The 25,504-nt window shown below is 44.7% G+C and overlaps 1 protein-coding gene across 1 annotated transcript; it reads left to right on the top strand.

The window, feature by feature from the left end:
- Positions 1–4,071: 4,071 nt before the first annotated feature.
- On the top strand, positions 4,072–15,308 carry LOC132386080 (up-regulator of cell proliferation-like). The gene is made up of 2 exons (XM_059958375.1): positions 4,072–4,703; positions 5,944–15,308. The coding sequence occupies exon 2, from the start codon at positions 6,473–6,475 to the stop codon at positions 11,264–11,266; it is 4,794 nt and encodes a 1,597-aa protein (XP_059814358.1). The 5' UTR covers positions 4,072–4,703; positions 5,944–6,472; the 3' UTR covers positions 11,267–15,308.
- The last annotated feature ends 10,196 nt before the right edge of the window (positions 15,309–25,504 follow it).

Genomic DNA, 25,504 nt, shown 5'->3' with positions numbered 1-25,504 from the left:
TGAAGTGTCGCCTCACCTGGAAGGACTGTCTGGGGCCCTGAATGGTGGTGAGGGAGGAAGTGTAACTAACTTATCACAAATAGAAGATATTAATCCTTTGCCCAGTGGATTAATACGAAGAAACAGGTCCACGAAGTTTTCCTCAGGCATCTCAGGAAAATTTGATCTTAAAAGGAGAATGAAATGTCTAATATGAAGGTGTCAAAAGAAATAAGTATTAGGTAGGTTAAACTTTTCAGATAGTTGTTGAAAAGTTGCTAAACAATTATCTATGAAAAGATATTCAAAGCGCCTAATGCCCTTTCTATACCAATCATGAAATGTTGAGTCTTGCATAGAAGGTAGGAGTAGTAAAAGATGATTGTGTAAAATAGCACTAGAGAGAGCGAGAGAAACCATGAAGGCCATTAAGTTTTCTAAACTGAGCCCATATTCTCAGAGTATGTCTAATAGAGGATTAACAATTAGTCTGGGCAAGCGACAAGAAAGTGCAGATCCAAGAAGTGCAGAAATGGAGAGATCCTCACTAGAGTTCAACTCCATTGCCACTTATTTTAGGCAGTCAGACTGATTATGAAAGAAGGACTAAAAAGTAAGACAGCAAATATTGGCTGCCCAATCACATAAACGGAAGTTAGGCAAAGCCATACCGCCTTCCTTTTTAGATTTTTGAAGGTGAGCTTTATTAAGTCTGGAATGTTTGCCCTTCCATAGATAGGACAAAATGATAGAATCTAACAAACCAAAAAAAGCTTTAGAAATAAAAATTGGTAAAGACTGAAATAAGTATAAAAATTTAGGAATTTTAATAACATTAATTTGACCTACCAGAGACACGGACAAGGGTGACCACTGTGTCAAACTCTGTTTTGTAGAGTTTAAAAGATTAGCAACATTTTCTCGAAAAAGATTCTTGAAGTTCCTTGTTACTGTACTACCAAGGTAAGTAAATTGATTATCAACTACTTCGAAAGGGATGTCATGAAATACTAATAATAGTACTTCTCTATTGATTGGGAAGAGTTCGCTCTTGTGTAAATTAATTTTGTAACTGGAAAGCTGACTAAATTGATTAAGAAGTGAAATCATTGGGGGTAAGGAAGTAGATGGATTTGATATAAAAAGTAAAGGATCATCAGCATAAAGAGAAACTTGATGCTCAACACCCCCCTCCAAATCCACATCAATTCAGCACAGCTACGAAACGCAATCGCCAGTGGCTCTATGGCCAGATCAAAAAGTAAGGGACTTAAAGGACATCCATGTTGGGTGCCACGTTTAAGGCTAAAAGACTGGGATTGCTGAGAGTTAGTCTAAACAGAAGTGGTGGGACATGAATATAACAATTAATCCATGAAATAAAACTTTGTCCAAAATCAAATTTTTCTAAAACCGCAAAAATGTAATTCCACTCCACACGATGAAATGCTTTCTCCACATCAAGAGAAATGATACATTCAGGAGTCCCAAATGAGGGTGAGTACAAGATATTAAATAGACTTGTATATTTAAAAAAAGGGAAGGTGATTTTTAATAAAAAACCAGTTTGATCTTCAGAAATAATAGAAGGAGCAATGTTCTCTAATTTACGAGCCAAAACTTTAGCCAAAATTTTAACATCAATATTTAACAAAGAAATCGGCCCATACAAAGAATACTCTGTTGGATTTTTACCTTTTTTTGGCTAAAAGAATGATACATGCCTCGTTAAATGTTGCTGGCAATTTACCATGTTTAAACAAATCAGATAGAACTAAGAATAACTGAGACGAAAGCAGTGAGGAAAATGATTTGTTTATAAAATTCTGCAGAAAACCCATCAGGTCCAGGAGATTTACTGACTGCAGTGCAGAAATAGCATAAGATATTTCTTCTGGTGATAATGGTTCATTGAGTTTTACTTTAAAATCAGAAGAGAGCAAAGGAATACATCTGTTTAAAAAATGCTCAACAGAGATATTATCATTTAAAGATTCAGAGGTATAAAGTCGAGAATAATAGTTCTTAAATGTGTCATTAACTTCAGAATGATTCGAAGTAATGTTCCCATATCCTTTTCGAATTTTTGTATTTTGTTGTTTAGCTTTAGAGCATCTTAGTTGGTTGACTAAAAACTTGCTGGATTTATCACCATGGATATAAAACCAGCTCTTGCTTTCAAGAAGTTGACATTCAACTGGTTGAGTGGACATAAGGTCAAACTTAGTTTGAAGTTCTACTCACTTCTTGTGCAGTTCAGGATTTTTGGTCTGGGCATATAGTTGGTCTGTTGCTTTAATCTGACTGATCAAATCTAATCACTCTAAATGGGTCTTTCTTTTCAGATTTGCATAGAAAGTATATGAAATTATTTGACCCCTCAAATATGCTTTCATGGCATCCCTGACAACCTGGGATGAGATTTCAGGTGACATGTTAGTTTTAGGAAAGAAGTTATCTGGTCCTTCATAAATTTTGCAAAATCATTGTCCGATAACAAGGGCGGATTAAAACGCCAATGTTTATTCATTTGAGGGAGACCAGGAAAATTTATAGACAGGGTAACTGGGGCATGATCTGAAATCAATATACTCTGATAATCACAAGAGTGAACAGATGGAATCAGCTGGTAACCCATTAAAAAATAATCAATGCTAGTAAAAGTATGATGGACATGTGATAAAAGGAATAATCTTTCTCAATAGATGGAAAAAACGCCACATATCAGAGATACCATCATTAGAAAGAAATAAGTGAATAGATAAAGCAGATTTACTAGGTAGTCTAGGAACAGAGGACGATCAATCCAAAACTGGATCTAATCAACAGTTAAAATCACCATCCAATATAAGAGAATACAAACTCAAATCAGGCAATAAAGAGAAAAAACGTTCAAAAAAGTTCACATCATCCAAATTGGGAGCATACAGGTTAGCCAATACTATCCTAGTATTATACAATTTCCCTGAGACAATAATAAAATGACAATTTGTATCAGATATTTTGCTGTGAAACTCAATGGGAACATTTTGATTAATAAGGATAGAGAACCCCCCCCCCCCCCGAATGGAAGTGCTGTCCCACCCACCTTGTCATTAGATGAGAATTATCAAAGCTATGAATATGAGTTTCTTGCAAAAAAAGCAATGCCATCTTTGAGCTGCTTAAGATGTGAGAACACCTTCCTTCTTTTAACAGGATGGTTCAATCCTTTAACATCCCAGCTTATAAAATTCAACATGCTAAACATTGACATTTAAAAAAAAACATAAAGGGTAGTAGGTATAAACAAGATCAAACATTCAGATAACAGCTCTGTGGCAAAAATATAAGACAAGAGAATCAGGAGAAAAAAATGTCCTGAGTAACTTCCCCGATGGTAGAATAGGTTGTGGTTGGGTTGACTTGGGTCCCCAATAATCTTTCAGGTTCTTTTCTCATACCTGTCTTTGTAAATGTCCTGACTCATGGGAAGATCACAACTACAGATGTGCTGGGCTGTTCACACCACTCTCTGCAGAGTCCTGTGATTAAGGGAGGTGCAGTTCCCATACCAGGCAGTGATGCAGCCAGTCAGGATGCTCTCAGTTATGCTCCTGTAGAAAGTTCTTAGGATATGGGGGGCCCATACCAAACTTCCTCAACTGTCTGAAGTGAAAGAAGCGCTGTTGTGCTTTTTTCACCACACAGCTGGTGTGTACAGACCATTGGGGTCCTCGGTGATGTGGATGCCAAGGAACTTGAAGCTGGTTACCATCTCAACCCCAGATCCATTGATGTCAATAGGGGTTCAACCCGATAAGTGTGAAGTGGTTCATTTTGGTAGGTCAAATATGATGACAGAATATAGTATTAATGGTAAGACTCTTGGCAATGTAGAGGATCAGAGGGATTTTGGGGTCAGAGTTCATAGGACTCTCAAAGCTGCTGCACAGGTTGACTCTGTGGTTAAGAAGGCATACAGTGCATTGGCCTTCATCAACCATGGAACTGAGTTTAGGAGCCGAGAGGTAATGTTGCAGCTATATAGGACCCTGGTCAGACCCCACTTGGAGTACTGTGCTCAGTTCTGGTCACCTCACTACAGGGAGGATGTGGAAACCATAGAAACAGTGCAGGGGAGATTTACAAGAACGTTGCCTGGATTGGGGAGGATGCCTTATGAGAATAGGTTGAGTAAACTCGGCCTTTTCTCCTTGGAGCGACGGAGAATGAGGGGTGACATGATTGAGGTGTATAAGATAATGAGAGGTATTGACCGTGTGGATAGTCAGAGGCTTTTCCCCAGGGCTGAAATGGCTAACATGAAAGGGCACAGTTTTAAGGTGCTTGGAAGTAGGTACAGAGGAGATATGAGGGGTAAGTTTTTTATGCAGAGAGTGGTGAGTGTGTGGAATGGGCTGCCAGCAACAGTGCTGAAGGTGGATTCTGCAGGGTCTTATAAGAAACTCCTGGACAGGTACATGGAGATAAGAAAAATAGAGGGCTATGGGTAACCCTAACTAATTTCTAAAGTAATACATGTTCAACACAGGGTTGTGGAAGGGAGTGTAGCAGTGGTCAAGTGTGTTATCTCCACTAGTGCTCACCTGGATGTGCTGACAAAACTTCAGAGAGATTTTTGTCAGCGACGCTCAATTAAAGTCACCGGTGACGATGAAGACAGCCTCTGGATGTGCAGTCTCCAGCGTGTTGATGGTCTTGTACTGTTCCTTGAGAGCCAGGTCAGTATCAGCCTGTACCGCTGTGATGATAACAGCCGTGAACTCCCTAGGCGGCCAGTAGGGTCTGCACAGCAGCACTAGATATTCCAGATCTGGGGAGCAAAAGGATTTGAGTGCATGCACGTTCTTGGTGTCACACCAAGCATTGTTGATCATGAAGCATACCCCTCCTCCTTTACTCTTCACAGTGAGGGTTCTTCGACCTGTCTGCCTGGAACAGGGGGATCCCAGAGGGATCAATGGCATGATCTGGTATCTCCTCCGTCAGCCAGGCCTCCACGAAGCACAAAACATTGCATTCCTTTGTTTCCCGCTGATAGGAGTTTCTAGCTCTCAGTTCACAAAGCTTGTTATCCAGGGACTGAACGTTAGCCAGAAGTATGCTAGGGAGCGTCAGCAGATTTGCATGCCGTCTCAGCCTCACCAGGATGCTGGCCCTTCTCCCTCGCCTCCAGTACTTCTTCCGAGGTAGTGGCAGCGTAAGAGATGAGTCTCCCATGGATCGCGCAAACAGGAGTTCCCAGTGTAGGAAAGGCAGCACATAGTGGGTAAATGCCATCTTTCTGATGTTCAGATGTTCTGACGTCTGTCGTATCTGCTGTGAATATCAGCTACTGGAACAGAAAATGCTAAGAAAATTACAGTGGTTAGTAGGGTACTGTAGATTTGGAACGGAGCTCACAACACGGCCACCGTAAGTGGTTCCATCTTTGCAGCACCAAACACAGTTCAGGTCCTCTTTAAATGCTCAATCCTTCCTGCCCAAAACATGATTGCCAATTAGCAGGGCTGTCCAGAAAATTTAAAGGGGCCTCGCCAGCCATGCATACTCCAGGGAGTTAGAGCATCTAAACCTCAGAAACCAACACGGACGGGTGCATGTCTTAACACTTAGACTAAGTTAACAGGTTGGTACAACATTGGGTTCTGAAGGGCCTGCACTTTGCTGTAATGTTCTGGTTCTATGTTCTATTTGTGTGGAGACTTGGACTTTTCCCTCATCACGGTCATGAACAGCCCACCCCTTACAGTCAGCCTGAGTCCAGATCCTAGACTCATTAGCCAGCGGGAACATCCCCCCTGTATCCAGCAATGTTAAACTCTGTCCTCAGTTCAGTGAGATCACAACTCATTCTTCTAATCCCCAGTGAACAGAGGGACGGTCAACTCAACTTCTCCTGATGTGACAGACTCACCAACACATGGACCTGAAACACTGACCCTGTTTCTCTCTCCACAGATGCTGCCTGACCTGCTGAGTATTTCAATGATTCTCTGATTTCAACATAGTAAAAAATTCTTCAGAATCTTCATTACAAGTGCAACGTTCATTTACCAAGGACAACAAGTTTGTACCCAGTCTTCCTGGTGTGGAATCTCCAAGTGAAGATATAATTCTGTGATCAATTCCAGGTTGCCATGGTGATCAACTACTGACTGTACTCAGTACACACCGTGGCAGGACAACGAGACCTGACAGAGGATCACCAGCCAGACGCACAGAACCATTCAGCCCTGTGATCCTGGGACAGGAACTGTGTGTTCCAGTAGGACATCAGGCACAACAAATATCCTGGACTGGAATAGAGTCAAAACGATAAATGGTTGGAGAGGAGTTTTAACTTTCTGGGAATTGAAGAAAGAGAACTGCATGCCTATCCCCAAAACACACCCTTTACCCAAACTCCCCTGCAGCAAAGAGAACAGAGATTCCAGGAGAACACACAGCATATCGGAGAAGAAGACAAGCATTCTACCAGCTGGAAATAATGTATGAAAATCTCAGCTCCCCACAAATTGTAAAAGATTTAGGATTACAGGATCATTATCCTCACAAACTGTCTCTTCAGACTGTCCAGGAGGTGTCCCAGGATAAACTGGAGGACAGCAACCCAACTCGAGCAGAAGATCTTCCCTGGCGATTTCTCCAAAGGATCCTCTCAGCCAATTCACTGACAAGAAATCCCAAATGGCCACCTGATCTCTCCTCGGAGGGTGAAGATGATGATGATGATGAAGACTTCAGTGATTTCTTTGAAGTTACAGCACCAGGGGATGGTGAGATGAATCCTCTGGATATCATTGCTGCCATTTTCCTCTGTGCTGACCACTCTCTCCAGCAGGAACTGATGCTGAAGATGTCTCTTTGCCAGTTTGCATTACCCTTTCTGATGCCAGACATACACAGTCACCCCATGGACAAGGTGAGGGGACCCACAGAAGGGCCTGGTGCCACCCTTCTCCTCTGGGCCATGAGACCCATTGTTAAAACATGGTGCCCACATTCTCCTACAGACAGCAGCCCCGTTGTGGAGGTGCCCATCGTGACAGCAGCCATGCCAACGGTGTCCTTCCTCAGACTGGGAAGGTGCACAGTGTCCAAATCCCGAATCCTCAATCTCACCCTGAGTCAGGCACAGCTGCAGCAGAACATCTTCCTGCACTCCGAGATGGAATGTGGGAATGTGCCCCGCAGGATATCCGATGGAATGGCGGAGATCAGCTGGTATCTCCCTTCTGGGAAGAGTAACACGGATATTTTCCCAGAGGCTGCTGTATTCATTAACCTCCGAGGCGATGCTGAAACTTTCCAGGGAAACGCTCGGTTTCTGGCAAAAGTATCCACTGCTCTCTTCATTTTCATTGATGTTATCGGTGAGAAGGAACGAGAATTCCTCGCCTCTCTCCCACAGTCACCAGCAAAACTCTTTCTCATAGTCAACACCCACATCAATCAGCAACACATAACCCCCAAGCAGGTGAAGAAAATGTTCAAAGATCTAAAGTTAGAACCTCAACAATGCCTTCTTCGGACAAATGAAAATGAAGCTAATCTTGCAGAGATAGTTTGTTCTCAGATCAAACAAGTAATTCTAGTGAGGGACAGGGACCAGACCTTGCTGAGCCTGGAGAAAATGGCTGACATTGCAATGGAAAGTGGGATTGAGGTCGATGAACATCAACCTGAAATACAACGAGCCAAGGAACTGACCAAAATACTGGACAGACTTGACTCAGGAGACATTACTGGGTATAAAAGGAGAGTGTTGCCCTTTCATGGAGAGCCCTGGCAAGGGTTGTCTAAAGTTGAAAAAGAGAAATCGCGGATGAAACTCCGTGGGGACAGAACCACAGTCGTGTATAACCACCAACTGGACCAGGAGAAGAACAGAATCCGGGAAGCTCAGCTCAGACAGAGTCTGTCGGAAGAGATGCGGCTGTTCATCGAATACCTCACCCGTCACGATGGGGTTGACAGAGCCATTTCCCTACAGTGGCTGAAGCTGGAACTGGACAGTAAATCACAGGAAGTTATGGCAGGATTGCGTAGAATTTATAAAGAACTGTGCAAAGACTCAAAGCAGAAGGTGAAGGAACTGAAGGAGTTGGATCAGAAGATGTCTGATAGTTCCCTGGGACTTGAGCACTTCATGAGGGAATTTGGCCAGGTTTATGAACTTTCAGTGACTCGACACGTCACCCGAAGGACACAGATCCACCCAAAGGTGCCGCAGTTCCCAGGGGTTGCTGCTGAACTGTTGCTGGAAGGGTTCCCACTGGAACTCATCGATGGAGACGTTTCCAACGTTCCCATTCCATGGATCACTGCCGTACTCACAGAGCTGGCCAACAAAGTGGGAAGAGCTTGCCGAGTGTTTGTGCTGACAGTGATCGGAGTTCAGAGCTCGGGCAAGTCCACACTCCTCAACACAATGTTCTGTTTGCGGTTTGCTGTGAGCAGCGGCCGATGTACTCGAGGGGCCTACATGCAGTTGATCAAAGTCACAGGGAGCCTGGCCGAGGAGCTGGGCTGTGAGTTCATCCTGGTCATTGACACAGAGGGGCTGAGAGCCCCAGAACTCGCAACACTGACAGACAGCTACGAGCACGACAATGAGCTGGCAACGTTCGTGGTTGGATTAAGCAACTTAACGTTGGTAAACATCGGGATGGAAAATCTGTCAGAGATGAAAGATATTTTACAGATTGTTGTTCATTCCTTAATCCGCATGAGGGAGACAGGAAAAGGGCCAAAGTGCATATTTGTGCACCAGAACGTCGGCGATGTGAGTGCGCACGAGCAGAATCTGAGAGGCCGTCAGAAACTCCTGGAGCAGCTGGATAAGATGACAGAGGCTGCAGCAAAGCTGGAGAAGGTAGACCGAGTAACGTTCCGGGATGTGATGGACTATGATGCTGACAAGGACAACTGGTACATCCCTGGTCTGTGGCATGGTACACCCCCAATGGCTGCAGTCAACACCGGCTACAGTGAACACGTCTCCCAACTGAAGAAGAACCTAATTCAGTGTCTAATCCAACGGAGCAAAAGCCAAAGAGCTTTCACTATCCCGGACTTTATCAAATGGATGGCTGGGCTTTGGGAGCAGGTGAAACATGAAAATTTCATTTTCAGCTTCCAGAACAGTCTGGTCGCAGAGGCTTACAACCACCTCTCCATGAAGTACAAGGACTGGGAGTGGGAACTCTGCAAATTCACTCACTCCTGGGGAAATGAGGCTGAAAACAGAATCAGCAATGCCAAAGGAGATCTCACTGAACTGCTCTGTAATCTGGAGAGGGAGATGAGGACAGAGATGAGCAAAAGGGAGGGTGTCACTCTGGATAAACTGCAAGCTCTGTATGAAAGTGGGGCTGATAACGTGTATCTGATGGAGAAATACAGAGAGGAATTTAAACTCAGCATCTCCAGTTTATGCAGCCGACTTCAGCACGATTCAATGCAGAGATGTAGAGATACCGTGAACAGACGGGTGGGACTGCAGGGTGTGGATGATATTTGTAATAATTTTCACAGGAAGATTGGAGAACAGGTCAAGGAACTTTTACAGAATTGTAAAGTAGCAAATCGGGTGTTGGGACACCAGGAACTGAAAAATGAATTTGAAACGATGTGGAAAGGTACACTGTCTCAACTGGAGTATCAGCCCTGCAGAGAAAGAAACATTGAACTGGAGATTGAAAATCTTCTCAGAGAGGCAATAAGAGCTCAAGGGAGAGTGATTAATGAAAGGCTAAAAGGTAAAAATCTCTGTGAACTGGGGACCCAATACCTTCAGATTGAAGAGAAACACATCAACGTGTCACATTGGAGATGGGGTACAAGTAAACTCATTCCATTCAGATTGAAATCAGACCTCGATCAAGCAGCAATGATTACAAAGCCCATCGAGGATGAATGCAGACATTGGATCACTGACATCACAAAAAAGGACATGGATTATGACAATAAATATTGCATTGAACTTTTGAACATGATAGAGGAAAAAGTTGACAATATTTCACATCAAAACTTTTCAATGTCTGAGGTTTTCAAGGCCGAGTTTAAACTTCACCTGTGTGGTTACGCTGTACCAAGATTCCAGGAGATGCACAGGAGGTTTATCCACAACCACGACCCACGGAGAAGACTGGAAAACATGAAAAATCAATACTTTGATCGCTTCATGGATATTTACACAGAGCAGGATGAGAACCAGAGACAAGCAAAACGATTTACACAATATTGTTTCTTGCCAGCTCTCCGAGACGCCACCCTCAAGACTCTCAGCGTGAACATCGTGGATGATATGAAAAAACACAACCCTGAGCGACAGTACAGTCTCCGCAACAACTTCACTGTGGCCCTCCTGGTCCACCTGAAACAAACACATCGATTTGATAAATATCTACGGTACATCAGAGACTTTGTGAATTTCGCCAAAGACTGGCTCCATCAGCAAGTTATTAAACACTGCAAGACAGAACGCGATGGGGAGAGCACATTTACCTGTCTGGCTAAAGAAATCCTCACAGAGATCACTGGGCAAGCTAAGGACATTGTTCAGGATGCAGTGAAGCAGAACTTTGCTGGAAATGCTGAGAGCTTCCTAAACATGTTTGCTGAAAAGTTAAACACAAGAATCTCGATGCCCAAAGATGAGATGAAACTCGTTCTGCTTCAGAGTGGCAGTGATGGCAAGAAATGTTCAGAAGCCATTCTGCCATGTATTGAAGAGGTGGAGCAGGATCTCCTCCGTGAGGTAAAAGGCTGGGATGTCAAAGCAAAGATTGAAGAATTATCCATTAAACCCAGGGAGGAGTTGTTCAAAGGGTTATTCAATTGTACAATGAAATGTCCTTTCTGTGGGGTTTTCTGTGACTCAGAGACCCCGGTTCACTCACAACACTCCTGTAAACAGCACAGACCTGAAGGGCTCAACAACTGTCGATGGGCAGACAGTGAACATCTTGTAATGGATATCTGCACAGCTTCAGTCGCTGGTGATACAAAATTCCGAAATAAATACACAAATGGGAAATTCCTTCCCTACAAGGATTATCAAACAGTCAATGATTACTACAAATCCTGGACTATCCAACGGGAAATTTCCGCACAGGCAGCATCCTATTGGAAGAAGGTTTTCTACACTTTCAATCAGCAGTTTGCTGATGAATACAGGGCAAAGCCTGCAGAGATCGATGGAAGCTGGAACATTGACTGGGAGGTGGTGAGGGAAGAAATGAACAAGTCGTATAATACAAACATTCAGTCTTGGTAATGTCTCTTTAAATGGCGTTACTCAGTGAGAGACAGACAAAGGGAAACTGTCTTCCTCGGAAGAATTTGGCAGAGTAAATCAGTGTGTTCAAATTAAAATCCAATCACAAATCATCAAAAGAATTAGCAGAGCAAAAGGAATGTTTCATTCCTACATTCATGGTCCTGCCCTCATGGTTAATAAAGTCCTCACTTACTCACCCTTCCCCATAACTCAGGTCCTCAAGTCCTGGCAACATCCTTATAAATTGTCTCTGCTCTCTTTCAAGCTTATTAATATCTTTCCTGTGGGGAGATGACCAGAACTGCACACAATACTCCAAATCAGGCCTCTCCAAAGTGTTGTCCAACTTCCAAATCCTAATTCCTGTACTCAGTGTCCTGGTTTATGAAGGACAATGCACCAAACACTCTCTTTATGACTCTATCTACCTGTGATGCCACTTTCAATGATGGCTCTCTATTTCCCACCCTTATCCCGATATCCCAGATCCCTCTCATTCCCAGAAATCTGTTGATCTTGTTTTGAGCCCAGCCAATCACTGAGCCTCTCTCTACAGCTCCAGGGTGGAGAATCTTTGCCCCTCATCTCCACTCACATTCCCATTTCAGTAAACTTGGAAATGTTACTTTTGGTCTCCTCAAACAAATAACTATCAGTGAACAACTGGGACCCAAGCACTAATCCCTGTCTAAAATACCTGACGGATCACAGACCAGTCATGTGAGAAGGACACATTCCTTCCTACCATTTCCTTTCTCTACATTAACCAATGTTCAGTCCATGCTGGAAATCTCTCCCAGTTCCAAGTGCTCTCGTCTTCTCTCCCCAACTCCATGTGATCCAAACTTGTTCACCAACCTCCAGTGAGAGACCTCAACAATAACCTTCTGAAAATCCAAATACATCACATCTACTGGATCCCCCTGAACGACTTCACTCGATACTTCCCCAAAGACCTCGGAAAGACCAGTCAAATGTGACTTCCATTTCATTAATCCAGGCTGACTCGACTCACTCATAATATTTTCCAATGACCTTGATATCACATCCTTCATTGTAGATTCCACCATTTCTCCGAATGCCAGTGACAGGCTAACAGTTTGGTAGCTCACTGTTTCCTCTCTCCCTCCACTCTGGAGGAGTTCAGAGAGTCTGTGGTCTGCTGACCTGACCCACTGAGTTCCAGCAGCTCGTTTTCCATCCCAGATTCCAGTCCCTGCAGACCCGTGTGTTCCCAGCAGACATCACTGAGCAGCTTCAGCAGGCAGCTCATTCCCTTCAGCACATTGAATAAAGCACTCTGCTCACACACTGTTTCTCCTCCCTCAGATGCTGCCTGACCTGCTGAGCATTTCCAGATTTCCAGCCTCTGCAGTTCTTTCATTGTCACTGACTCTGTCTGACCGTGTGAGATTTTCTAAACACCTTGTCATCGTTCCTTCAGTGTGTGTTCAGCAATTTTCCCAGTGACAGACATCAAGACACCGAGTTTCCTGCTTTCTACCTCCGTCCTTTCTGAAATAGGATCCTTACATTTGTAGTTTTCCAATCAGCTGGGCCTGTTCCAGAATCTGGGAAATCCTGGAACATCCCATCTATCTGGAACTTCAACATTGGAACATGGAACAGTGTATCACAGTACAGGCCTTTCCCCCATGAGATTGTGCCAACTATTTAAACAACTCTAAGGTCAATCAAACCCCTCCCTCCCACATATCCCTCCATTGCCCTATCACCCATGTGCCTATCTAAGAGTCTATTAAATGCCCCCAATGTATCTGCCTCTACCACCACCCCAGGAGTGTGTTCCACACAACCACCCCTCTCTCCATAAAAATAACTTACCTCTCCTCTATTTCCTCCCAACACTTTAGAGTTACGCCCCCTCGTATTACCCACTTATGCCCTGAGAAAAAGTTTCTGGTACTTATCTCGTACACCTTTATCGAATCACCTCTCATCCTCATTGTCTCCATAGAGAAAAGCCCTTCCTCACTCAAACTTGTCCTCATAAAACATGCTCTCTAACCTAGGCAACATCCTGGTTAGTCTCCTCAGTTCCCTCTCTAAATCTTCCACATCTTTCCTATAATGAGGTACCGAAACTGAACATAATATTCCGAGTGTGGTCAAACCAGGGTTTACTGATCTGCAACATGATCTTGTGGCTATTCGACTCAATATCTTGACTAATAAAAGCCGACACACTATACACCTACTTAAGGGCCCAATTAACTAACAACAGCTTTGGATATGGACCCCAAGGTTCCCCTGTTCCTTGACACTGCTCTGAATCCTGCCATTAACTCTGTATTCTGCCTTGAAGTTCGAACTTTCAGAATGAACCACCTGACACTTTTCTGGATTGAAGTCCATCTGCCTCTTCTCAGCCCAGTTCTGCACCCTGTCAATGTCCTGTTGTAACCTACAGCATCCTCCTGCACTATCCAGACCTCCACCAATCTTCATGTCATCTGCAAAAGTCCATCCACTTCCTCATCCACGTTCTTTATAAAAATGACAAAGTGCAGGGCTCCCACAACACCACGGGTCAGGGATCTCCAGGCAGAATACCCTCCCTCACCTCCCACCCTCTGCCTTCTGTGTGCAAGACAATTCTGAAATCAGGCAGCCATGTTTCAGATCCCATAACTCCAGGCCTTGTGAATGAGTCTACCTGGGGAGAGGAAGGGGAACAGGGAGATGCAATGGGAAGTTGGAAGGGGGAGTAGGGACAGTGGAGTGTGGAGAGGAAGGGGAGAGGGTGAAGGGTAGAGCTTGGAGGGGGTAGGAGACATGTGTGAGAGAGAGTTAGAGATATTGATGCTGGGAAGAGTTCAAGAAACATTCTCCTGAGGAGAGGGATGGGATCTCTCACCAGTCAAATGGCGCCAAGCTGTGATCTCTGTCGAGGTCGTGGCTCAGACTCAGATGATTCTGTTTTGCTTCTTGGGTTTTTTTTTTTAGCGTTTGTTCATTGGGGGGACAGACGGGGAATTGGGGGTTAGGGTTTAGGGACATGGAGCAGGAGCTGGTATTCAGAATCCAGGTCAGAACACTCCACAATCAAAGGTCAGTTTGGCAGGCAGTAATGATGGAGGTTAGCAATCCCTCTCAGTGAGTCTTGGGTTGTAGTCCATCATGGCAGGAGGAGACCCAAAGGTCAAAAGCCTGTGATAAGTGGGGTCAATACCCAGAGGATGGAAAGACCAGAGCGCATGGCCCAAGGTTGAAGTTCAGATGTGGACAAGACTGTAGAGTGACATCTAAAGATCAAACAGCAAAGTTGGTGAGACTGGAGATCAAGGCCTGAAGGTAGAATCCCCAGGGTTGCCCTGTCTGGAGATTGAGGGACAATGTCTGTAAGTCCGTGCCAGGGACTGAGGCTGGAGGACCAATATCTGTAAGTCAGAGTCTGGGACCAAAGAAAAGCTGCCTTTGTGTGTGAAGGGGAGGGGTCGGATGTGGAAAAGGGGCTTGTTTTGCTGTTATTGTTGTTGCTGCCAGTTGTATTTTCCTGCTGAACGTTGGGTTTGCTATCTTGGCACCGGAAGGTCTGGTGACGTTTGTGAACTGCCTCCAGCACATCCTTCAGTGTGAATGCAAACACACATTTCACCGTAGGTTTCAATGTAGATCTGAGAAATAAATCTGAATATCTGAGAGCTTTGGGAAGAAACGTATAAAAAGGTGCCGGACAAGATCACCGACAGCACTGACTCCGGAGAGCAACCAGTGAAGAAGACGCTGAGTCAGGGACTCTGAGAGGAACTCACGGTGAACCCTGGCCAGGTTCATCTGGGGTGGGGAACACCTGAACAGGGGCGGGGGGGTTTTGGGAGTTGTGAGAGTAAACTAAAGAGATGTGTAACTAAATAGTTAACGTTTGAACTGTGTAATTACTCCTTGAACAAATCCTGATCAATAAAGACAACAGTTATTGGTCAGTCATCGTCTGGAATGTTCTATCATGTGATGTGTTTAACTGGGAATAGGGTTCACCAGTGAAGTTCACTTTGTGATCAGAAAGCCGTGGAACCGTCGAGCTAAACGTGAGTCAAAATACAACAGTTCAATCCGAGAGGACGTGCATTCAGGTGGGGTGGGGATGGAGTTTAAAGGAGATGTGTTGGAAATTCAGTATGTGGGAGAGAGGCCGGAAGCAGGGAGTGAGCAAGATCCTCGTCACTCGGGACCAGGGGGAGTTTTTACATTGACATTATCGCATGATTCATGGCTGAAGATACAACTGGCTGCTGTGACCTTGCTGAGTTCACAAAAGGTCAACGTTTCAGAACTTGCCATCATTGTGTGCCATGTCATTTGATGTTGGTGATCATGGTCCCATGACCATGATTGTTCTTGGCATTTCTTTCTACAGAAGTGGTTTGCCATTGCCTTCTTCTGGGCGGTGTCTTTACAAGATGGGTGACCCCAGTCATTATCAATACTCTTCAGAGATTGTCTGCCTGGTGCCAGTGCTCACATGACCAGGACTGGTGATAAGCACCAACTGCTCATATGACCATCCACCACCTGCTCCCATGGTTTCATGTGACCTTGATTGGGGGCTCTAAGTAGGTTCTACACTTTGCCCTAGGGTGACCTGTTGACCAGCAGAGGGCAGGAGCACCTTACAGCTCCTTTGGTAGAGATGTATCTCCACCCAACCACCCAGAACTTGTGCCTGTGGAAATAAAGACATTCTCCAGAATATCAATGTAACCTTCCAATAACTTCCCACTATCCGCATGCTCCCTGGCCTGTACTGATGAGTGGTATTACTTTAGGATCTTGCTTAATCCCTAAGATTAATAATGCATATACATTAGATTAATATTTACCAACTATAGTTTTGCTTTCATAAGACGAAGAGGCACAGGTACAGAATGAAGTCATTGAATCTGTTCTGGCATTCCATCATGGTGGAATTATTATTCCTCTCAAACCCATTCTCCTACCTTCTCGCATAACCTTTCACTTCTTACTAATCAAGAACCTATCAACCTCCACTTTAAACATACCCAGCAATTGTCTCCACAGTCATATGAGGCAATGAATTCTACAGATTCACCGCCTTCTGCTTAAAGAATTTCCCTTCAAATCTGTTCTGAATGGATATCCATCTGTTCTGAGGCTGTGCACTCTGGCCCTATACTTCCACGTGCTGCATTTAATATTAAAGCAATATTTCAATAATCCCATATAGACTCTACATTGGTTAATTAAGCATTTGGTTGATTAAGCATTAAGCATCCATTATAATTGTTCTCTTCCACAAATGACAACTGGTAATTTGTGGCTCTTTGTCCAAAATCAGTTACCAAACCAGTAATCAGTTCCAATCGCTAAGCGCAGACACAGACCCCACCATTCACAAACCTGCATGTTCTGTCATAGTAATGTTACGTACGCTGGACTCCTTTACACTGGCGCCTGTCTCTGCCGCTTTTCTGGCCATGCTTCGAGTTACTGCGCTGGCGGGATTAACTTCAGAAACTATGGTAGTCAGCTTCACTGCTGGGTACACGTCCCCACCTGCCGGGTCGTTCCCGAGCAAGACATCTACCTCGGGTATGGGGAGTGCAGACCGTACCCCTATCGTGACTGGTCCGGAAACCAAATCAATGGTACGGCCTCGGTCCCTTTTCCAACCCCCTCCTATCACGTTCCCGTCACCAGTACCTGTCTCACTATTGAATTCCAACACTCTGTTCAGGATTAAGGACTGAAAAGCCCCAGTGTCTCTCCAGATTCTTACTGGCACTGGGGGTGACCCCTCCCTCACAGATACCCACCCGGTTGAAAGGAATTTCTCACATCCCTCCTGAACTCGGTTTAGTTCCTCTTCTTTTAATGGCATTTCAACCGGCTTAACGCAGCCCGTCGGCGCGGTCGCCTTTCCTTTCCCCGTCTCCTCCTTCGGAGCAAAGCACCCGGACACAAAATGACCAGCCTTTCCGCAATTAAAGCACACAAAACTAGAAGACCTCCTGCCAGACTGTCTCCCGTCTTCCTTACCCCTCTCACTAGTCCCCGGCTTACTCTCTGGCTCAGCCGGCGGACTTTCTCTGCCCCCTCTACTACCCTTCTGGTAGCCCTTACTCGGGGTAAACTTTGCTTTGTGTGTTAACGCGTACTCATCCGCTAACTTTACAGTCGCGGCTAAGGTTTCTGCCTCTTTCTCATCCAGATGGGTCCGCGTACCTTCAGGTCACAACCTTTGAGCTGCTCGATCAGCTGGAGCTGTCGCAGTTTGTTATAATCCCCAGTGACCCCTCTCGAGGCGCACCACCGCTCACAATATACTTGCATCTCACGGGCAAACTCTAAATACGTGTTTCCTCTGCCGGTATGCCTCCGGGACCAACTCATCGATCCCGAGTATACCACATCGTACTTGTTTGCATCTTCAGCTGACAACGCTGAGTAACTTGCTGAGCCTCCCCCTCAAGCACACTCTGGAGTAAAGCAGCCCGCTTATCCCTCGGCCAGTCCTGACTAACAGCGACCTTTTCGAAATGTAGAAAGTACCGATCAACGTCGGTCTCCTCAAATGGGGGAACCAACTTAACCTCCTGGGTCGCCTTGAGCCCTCCACCTTGGTCCGGCATTCGGCCCCCTCTCGCATTATCTTTAACTTCTCCAGCTCAAACTCCCTTTCGCGCTCCTTCTCTCTCTCTCCTCCCTTTCTCCTCCTTCTCTCTCTCCTCCCTTTCTCCTCCTTCTCTCTCTCCTCCCTTTCTCCTCCTTCTCTCTCTCCTCCCTTTCTCCTCCTTCTCTCTCTCCTCCCTTTCTCGCTCCTTCTCTCTCTCTCCTCCCTTTCTCCTCCTTCTCTCTCTCTCCCTTTCTCACTCCTTTTCTCTCTCCTCCCTTTCTCGCTCCTTCTCTCTCTCTCCTCCCTTTCGTGCTCCTTCTCTCTCTCTCCTCCCTTTCTCCTCCTCTCTCTCTCTCTCTCTCTCCCTTTCGCGCTCCTTCTCTCTCTCTCCTCCCTTTCTCCTTCTCTCTCTCTCCTCCCTTTCTCACTCCTTTTCTCTCTCCTCCCTTTCTCGCTCCTTCTCTCTCTCTCCTCCCTTTCTCCTCCTTCTCTCTCTCCTCCCTTTCTCCTCCTTCTCTCTCTCCTCCCTTTCGAGCTGCTTTACTCGTAACTCATGCTCGAGTCTTAATTTTTCCATCTGCAGCTGAACCGCAGCCCCACCAGGTTTGCCCTCAGACACCACTTCCAGGTCCCCTTCGGGAAACACATTCTTAATGCTCAACCATGGTTCCTGGTATCTGCAATCTCCTCATTGACTGCTTCCCCTTCAAAAGATTCAACCCTTTTGCAACACTCACCAAGTCTGATTTCTTGGCTTCCTCTGATGCCTCCAAGGTTGGCGCCAGTAGAAATTTCTCAATCTCCATTTCTGCTGTTTGCCCTTTTTGTTTTTTTTCAGATACAGGAATTTAACCCAATCAATTCAACCTGTCCGGGATTTTGTCAAGCCAGTAGAAATGGTAATTACTAGAAACTAATGAAGTTTATTAGTACACTATATAGGCATCCGTCAGTGTCATGAGACCATGGATTTGCGCCTTGGAAGGTTTGTGCAGGCCTGGGCAGGGTTGTATGGGAGACCGGCAGTTGCCCAAGCTGCAGGCCTTCCCCTCTCCACGTCACTGATGTTGTCCGAGGGAAGGGCACAAGGCAGTTTGGCAATGTGTTGCAATGTCTTGCTCAAGGACACAAACACGCTGCCTCAGCTGAGGCTCGAACCAGTGACCTTCAGGTTACTAGTCTGATGCCTTGCCCACTAGGGCACGCGACAACGGTACACTAAAGGCAAGGATATAAATGTAACAGGTTAGCAATGATAATATACACATATAGGAATCAGCCAAGCTCTATCGAAGTCTAGGGGTAAATGATCAAGTGAAGCAGAGTTCAGTTCAGTTTAGAGTAGTTCAAGGTAGTTGTTGTGGTACCGTTGGGGGGGGGGGAGAGAGAGAGTGAGAGATTCAGCTGAGATTTCAGGCAAACCTTCCATTGTCTTCTTGTCCCGTTGTGGTCACCGAGTGTGACCCCTCCATTCCAGATGCGATCGTTGTCCCGTTGTGGTCACCGACTGTGACCCCTCCGTTCCAGATGCGACCGTTGTCCCGTTGTGGTCACCGACTGTGACCCCTCCGTTCCAGATGCGACCGTTGTCCCGTTGTGGTCACCGACTGTGACCCCTCCGTTCCAGATGCGATCGTTGTCTCGTTGTGGTCACCGACTGTGACCCCTCCATTCCAGATGCGACCGTTCTTCCCTGATGAACCCGTCACCCAGCCAAGGGTGGACACACAACAGGTCCCCACCAGTCGTATCTTTACACCCTGTGAGCCTCTGGCCGATTCCCGCGAATCGGTCCTCCAAACTCCCACCAACTTGTGGGGGCACAATGCTCTCTTCAGGTCTCGTGGCATGTCTGCGGTGTCTTAGCAAACCCACCTTTTTATCCCCCCTGATGGGGTATCACCTGTCCATCAAACTTCACCACTTCCTTTTGTCTCAGCAGAAGTGTTAATGAGCAAATCATATTCAAAGCAAAGTGTCCATGGCAGTATCACTGCAGATGCCAAAATAGTGAATTATGTATCTCTCTCTCGTTATCCCTCTTATTAGCATTTTGAATGGCTCTCCCTTATGTCTCTCTTTTTAGCAGCATCCATTCTGCAGCTCTGCTTGGCTTCACACATAACAACAACTCAGAAATAAGTTCTAATTTGGAAATTATCTCCAGTCCAGCAGATTTAAATAAGCATTATTGCGTTTCCTTTAAAGCTCTAATTTAGCCAAGCAAAGCCAGTTCACAAAATGGAGGACACAGAGCAGCTTCGCAAAATGGCAGACTCCATTCTTTGAACCTCATGACAAAAGCAAAAATTGGTCTGTCTGCTTCCACTGGCCTTGTTTCATTGAAATTCACTGATTTGTAGACAGTAGTGCTTTATGGACAACATCTTCCTCTTTTTGATCCAAAGATATTTATCTTCAGATCATTATCCTCCTCTATTCTTTTAACTACCCAGTGGACTGTCATGAACCCCAGCAGTTGTGCCACACTTACATTATATAAAAATAAAGGTAACCTTTACTCACTCAATTCATCACTTTTTATACTGACAATCGTATTCTCAGTTTTACAAAACCATCACCCTCTACCTTTTGCATAATTTCAGCCTTCCACCTTCGAAGATTATACACATTAAACAATACAATTATTAGTGTTAATTAATATTACAACAGTGTTTGCTACTATCTGTTATATTTTGTAACTTTGTAACTTCAGAACATTAAACTAATTCAAAGGAAATGTGGATGTAACTTTGAGTTTATTTAAGCCAGGTGAACATGTGTCACATGGTAGTGTGATGACATGTGCAATTCACATATTTATACACATAACCAATAATGAATTATTCAAACAAAGAATAATAATTTATCAATCAATATATATCCAAGATTACTCAGATATTGTTGAAATATTAAATACACAACACTGCTTAGCTATAAACTCCCAACATTACAGAATGAATCTAAACTCCATACACAGTATATTAAATGATGCAACTACTATATACAAACATCCACAGCACAGTAAATTTTAAATTGTCCTATTCATGCCTAAAGGTTTAATCACTGTGAAGGATTTCTTACTCTTGTGGGATAACATCTTTCCTGACACAGGGAATCACTCTGCTTGACAGGTGAGGCTTGTGGTTGTGAAGCAATCTCACGTTCTGGGGACTGCTCCATGGTGGTTGTAGGAGCTGTCTCTGAGACTGCAGGAAGTGGTTTTGATAGCCGCAGCAAACTTTGTTCTCTAACAATTGCCTCCGCTGCCCTCAACTAATCGATGCGTGGTGCAGTTCTGCCTTAATCTCTCTGAGCACCCACAGTTGATAACCTCTGTAGTCACTCGCCAGGACTGTTTGTCCAGGAGTGAAACACTGAAACTCTTTGAGGGGTTTTCAATTTGTCTCAGCTGCTTGTCCTGCATCCTCCTCCTGAGACTGGGTTTGAGGAGATCCGAGCGTGAATTCGAGGGGTGACCCTGGAACAGCAGGGCCAGTGAGTTGCTGGTTGTGGATTGTGTTACATTACGATATGCAAGGAGGAAATTGGTAAGGTTCTGTTGTGTGGTGTGTTCCGTACAAACCTTTCCTTTCCTCCAAGCCATTTGTAGCTGTGTGGTAGGGTGCAGATGTAAAATATCTTACTCCATTCATTTTTAGGAATAATTGAAATTATTTATAACCATATAACAATTACAGCATGGGAACAGGCCATCTTGGCCCTTCTAGTCCATGCCGAACGCTTACTCTCACCTAGTTCCACCTACCTGCACTCAGCCCATAACCCTCCATTCCTTTCCTGTCCATATACCTATCCAATTTTTTTTATGACAAAATCGAACCTGCCTCTACCACTTCTGCTGGAAGCTCGTTCCACACAGCTACCACTCTCTGAGTAAAGAAGTTCCCCCTCCTGTTACCCCTAAACTTTTGCCCCCTAACTCTCAACTCATGCCCTCTTGTTTGAATCTCCCCTACTGTCAATGGAAAAAGCCTATCCATGTCAACTCTATCGATCCCCCTCAATTTTAAATACCTCTATCAAGTCCCCCCTCAACCTTCTACGCTCCAAAGAACAAAGACCTAACTTATTCAACCTTTCTCTGTAACTTAGGTGCTGAAACCCAGGTAACACTCTAGTAAATCTCCTCTGTACTCTCTCTACTTTGTTGACATCATTCCTATAATTCAGTGACCAGAACTGTACACAATACTCCAAATTTGGCCTCACCAATGCCTTGGACAATTTTAACATTACATCCCAACTCCTATACTCTATGCTGTGATTTGTAAAGGCCAGCATACCAAAAGCTTTCTTCTCCATGAGATTCTGCCTTCAGGGAACTATGCACTATTATTCCTAGATCACTCTGTTCTACTGCATTGTTCAGTGCCCTACCATTTACCATGTATATCTATTTTGATTATTCCTACCAAAATGTAGCACCTCACACTTATCAGCATTAAACTCCATCTGCCTTCTTTCAGCCCACTCTTCTAATTGGCCTAAATCTCTCTGCAAGCTTTGAAAACCTACTTCATTACCCCACAACAATACTAACAAGATGATTAGTATCATCTGCAATACTTACTAATCCAATTTATACCCCATCATCCGGATCATTAATGTATATGACAGACAACACTGGACCCAGTACAGATCCCTGAGACACACCACTAGTCACCGGCCTCCAACCTGACAAACAGTTATCCACCACTTCTCTCTGGCATCTCCCATCCAGCTGCTGTTGAATCCATTTTACTACCTCAATATTAATACCTAACGATTGAACCTTCCTAACTAACCTTACATGCAGAACCTTGTCAAAGGCCTTACTGAAGTCCATATAGACAACATCCATTGTTTTACCCTCGTCAACTCTCCTAGTAACTTCTTAAAAAATTCAATAAGATTTGTCAAACATGACCTTCTGTCATGGTCTGGTCCGAATTCTGCATTCTGTCACGTTCCGGTCCGCAGACTCCGGACTCCAGGAACTCCAACTGACCCTTTTTGGGTTGGGCTGAAGCATTTGCACTTGATGCTCGTCTTGTTGGCTGGGAATATAAGTGGCTCGGGGACCGAGTGTAGTTGGGGGGTTGTCCTGTCAGTCTCCACTTGGAGTCACCTACTGGTGGAAGGTGAGTTCTTTCCGTGAGTTATGGATTTGGCTGTTCTGTAGTCCACTGAGGTTACTGGCCACCTTGAGTCTTGAAGCCACCCCAGACCGAGCTCCCTTCCTGTCCCTTGCCTCCGTCAGGTAAGTCAGGCCATTTGTCATTACCCTGCGGTTGGTTCTGTCCCTCCCTGTTCCTTGCCTCCATCGGGTTGTGTCCTGCACCCTGCCCAGGAGGCTAGCTCCAAGAACCCAAGACTCAAGCCTTGAGCAACCCAAGACTCTAGCCTCGAGCTACCCATGCCTCCAAGCACTCCAAGCCTCCAGAGAACCCAAGACTCTAGCCTCAAGCACTCCAAGTCCCCCCAGGAACCCCAGTCTCCAGGGTCTCCAGGAACTCCAGGAACCCAAGTCTCCAAACTTCCCAAGAACCCAGAACTCTAGCCTTGTTATACCCAAACCTCTAAGAACCCCGGAATCTCCGCGAACTCTACAAGCTCCATGAACTGCAACCTGTCCAGTCCTTTAATTTTGTCCTGCCCTGTTCCTAGTACTTCAGTGTCTGCATCCTGCATTTGGGTCCAGTCTCAATGCCCCCGCATGACACCTTCCATGCACAAATCAATGTTGACTGTTCCTAATCAGACCCTGTCTATCCAGATAATTATATAAACCATCTCTAAGAATACTTTCCGTTAATTTACCCACCACTGACGTCAAACTGACAGGCCTATAATTGTTAGGTTTACTCTTAGAACCCTTTTTAAATAATGGAACCTCATGAGCAATACTCCAATCCTCTGGTACCATCCCCATTTCTAATGACATTTGAAATATTTCTGTCAGAGCCCCTGCTACTTCTACACTAACCTCCCTCAAGGTCCTAGGGAACATCCTGTCAGGATCTGGAGATTTATCCACTTTTATATTCTTTAAAAGTGCCAGTACTTCCTCTTCTTTAATCATCATAGTTTCCATAACGACCTTACTTGTTTCCCTTACCTTGCACAATTCAATATCCTTCTCCTTAGTGAATACCGAAGAAAAGAAATTGTTCAAAATCTCCCCCATCTCTTTCGGCTCCACACATAGCTGTCCACTCTGATTCTCTAAGGGACCAATTTTATCCCTCACTATCCTTTTCCTATTAATATAACTGTAGAAACCCTTTGGATTTATTTTCACCTTACTTGCCAAAGCAACCTTGTATCTTCTTTTAGCTTTTCTTATTTCTTTCTTAAGATTCTTTTTACATTCTTTATATTCCTCGAGCACCTCATTTACTCAATGCTGCCTATATTTATTGTAGATATCTCTCTTTTTCTGAACCAAGTTTCCAATATCCCTTGAAAACCATGCCTCTCTCAAACTTTTAACCTTTCCTTTCAACCTAACAGGGACATAAAGATTCTGTACCCTCAAAATGTCACCTTTAAATGACCTCCATTTCTCTATTACATCCTTGCCATTAAACAGATTGTCCCAATCCACTCCTTCTAAATCCTTTTGCATCTCCTCAAAGTTAGTCTTTCTCCAATCAAAAATCTCAACCCTGGGTCCAGTCCTATCCTTCTCCATAATTATATTGAAACTAATGGTATTGTGATCACTGGACCTGAAGTGCTCCCTAACACATACCTCCGTCACCTGACCTATCTCATTCCCTAACAGGAGATCCAACACGGCCCCTTCTCTAGTTGGTACCTCTAGGTATTGCTGCAAAAAACTATCCTGCACACATTTTACAAACTCCAAACCATCCAGCCCTTTTACAGAATGGGCTTCCCAGTCTACGTGTGGAAAATTAAAATCTCCCACAATCGCAACCCTGTGCTTACTACAGATATCTGCTATCTCCTTACAAATTTGCTCCTCTAATTCTCGCTCCCCATTAGATGGTCTATAATACACCCCTATAAGTGTTTCTACACCTTTCCCATTTCTCAATTCCACCCAAACAGCCTCCCTGGACGAGCCCTCTAATCTATCCTGCCAAAGCACCGCTGTAATATTTTCTCTGACAAGCAATGCAACACCTCCCCCTCTTGCTCCTCCGATTCTATCACACCAGAAGCAACGAAATCCAGGAATAATTAGTTGCCAATCACACCCCTCCTGCAACCATGTTTTACTAATAGCTCTAACATCATATTTCCAGGTATCAATCCATGCTCTAAGCTCATCCACCTTTCTTACAATGCTCCTAGCATTAAAATAAATGCATTTTGAAATTCTCCACCTCTTACTCTCCATTTATCCCTAATGGTGCAAACAACTTTATCATCTTTTTCTTCCTTCTCTCCTACATCTTCATTCTGAACGCTCCCCTTCTCTGTCACCTGCCTATCCTCTCTCACACACTGTCTACTAGCTTTCTGTATTGGTGAGCATAACCTCCTCTCTCCTAGTCTCTTCAATTGGATTCCCACCCCCTCCCCCAACCATTCTAGTTTAAAGTGTCCCCAGTAGCCTTCGCAAATCTCCTCACCAGGATATTGGTCCCCCTATGATTCAAGTG

The sequence above is a fragment of the Hypanus sabinus genome, unplaced genomic scaffold (genome assembly GCF_030144855.1).
Source record: "Hypanus sabinus isolate sHypSab1 unplaced genomic scaffold, sHypSab1.hap1 H_7, whole genome shotgun sequence".
Lineage (NCBI taxonomy): Eukaryota > Metazoa > Chordata > Chondrichthyes > Myliobatiformes > Dasyatidae > Hypanus > Hypanus sabinus.
Note: the sequence above shows the minus strand (reverse complement) of the source record. Positions and strands in the feature narration are given on the sequence as shown.

What these genes read in the sequence shown, in the direction of transcription:
- LOC132386080 (XM_059958375.1), top strand. Translation starts at nt 6,473, where the DNA reads ATGTATGAAAATCTCAGCTCCCCACAAATTGTAAAAGATTTAGGATTA.